Source organism: Octodon degus, unplaced genomic scaffold, assembly GCF_000260255.1.
Source record: "Octodon degus isolate 3935 unplaced genomic scaffold, OctDeg1.0 scaffold00020, whole genome shotgun sequence".
NCBI lineage: Eukaryota > Metazoa > Chordata > Mammalia > Rodentia > Octodontidae > Octodon > Octodon degus.
In genome coordinates, this window is record NW_004524596.1 from 14,758,099 (window position 1) to 14,759,186 (window position 1,088).

At 41.6% G+C, this 1,088-nt stretch overlaps 1 protein-coding gene across 1 annotated transcript in view; it reads right to left on the minus strand.

Moving 5' to 3' along the window:
• The window catches only part of Srbd1 (S1 RNA binding domain 1), a 236,736-nt gene that overhangs the window by 170,245 nt on the left and 65,403 nt on the right, over window positions 1-1,088 (minus strand). The window contains 1 exon segment of the mRNA XM_023711259.1: window positions 1-146. Coding sequence (XP_023567027.1) covers window positions 1-146 — 146 coding nt within the window.

A 1,088-nucleotide genomic window follows, 5' to 3' on the forward strand; every position in this document is an offset into this window, starting at 1 on the left:
TTATAGCTAACTTGCAGCCATGCTTGTAACCAGGATCCACTCCCATCAAGGTACGCCCTGGAACAGGGCTTGTTAAAAGGAGCTGACGAAGGTTCTGTCCGAACATCATCACTGATTCCTTCTCTGCATCTGATGTCAGTTTGGCTCTTTAGAAACAGAAAAGAAAAAAGAAGAAAACAAAGAGTACTTAGTTTGTCATTGATACTTTCTTTTCAGAAAAAGAGTAGAATTTATTTTGTTGAATATTCCTCACAGCAACGTTTACTACAACAAAATTCTTAAAAGTCATCTAAAAATTATATCGAGTCTACTTTAGCTAATCACCAAAAACCATTCTGAAGGAAACCCTGCCAGTCTGTCATACTTACCTTCTGCTCTTTACAGAATGTAAAAGTTCTATGTAGAGCTGTATGTGTGTGTGCGACCGTGTGTAGGAGAGAATAAAGACACGGATGTCACAGGGAAGGTCAAAATAATGACAATCAAATAATTAAAAACAAACCCAAAATTAAAGAAATAAATTACTGAATGATAAATAGTTTCCTCCAATAATAATTAGCTTTACGCCTTCGTCTGTAAATATTTCACTGTCCTTTCCTCTATTCCACTCTCCATATCTTTATCACTCCATCATTGTCACAGGGACTGACAAGATCACAGATTCTAACACTCAATCCAGAACCATGCTTGACAGAAACTGTTCCCAGTTTTATCCAGAGGCACTAAAAGTATATTTTTAAGAATCTGTAGAATAGACCCAGAGCGCAAGCCCGGGGAGTGAGTGAGACTACCCGGGGCCCGCGGATCCTCATCTGACCCAGGCTGCAGGCCCAGCACGGAATCCTTCAGCAGAACTCCCTGCAAAGAGGCTAGAGGCAAGACGCACCCAGCTGATTCAGGAGCAGAACATCTTACCAGAGAGACACAAAGGGTTCAACTCTAACGCCTGCAGCAGAAAGAAGTGGAGCACAGCAGCCAGATCCAAACAACACCCACCTGGAAGAATCTGAACTTCGTAGATATGGACCTGGTGCTAAGGTAATAACTCTATCTAAGCTCTGCACCAAAGCTCAGAAGACAGTGGTATA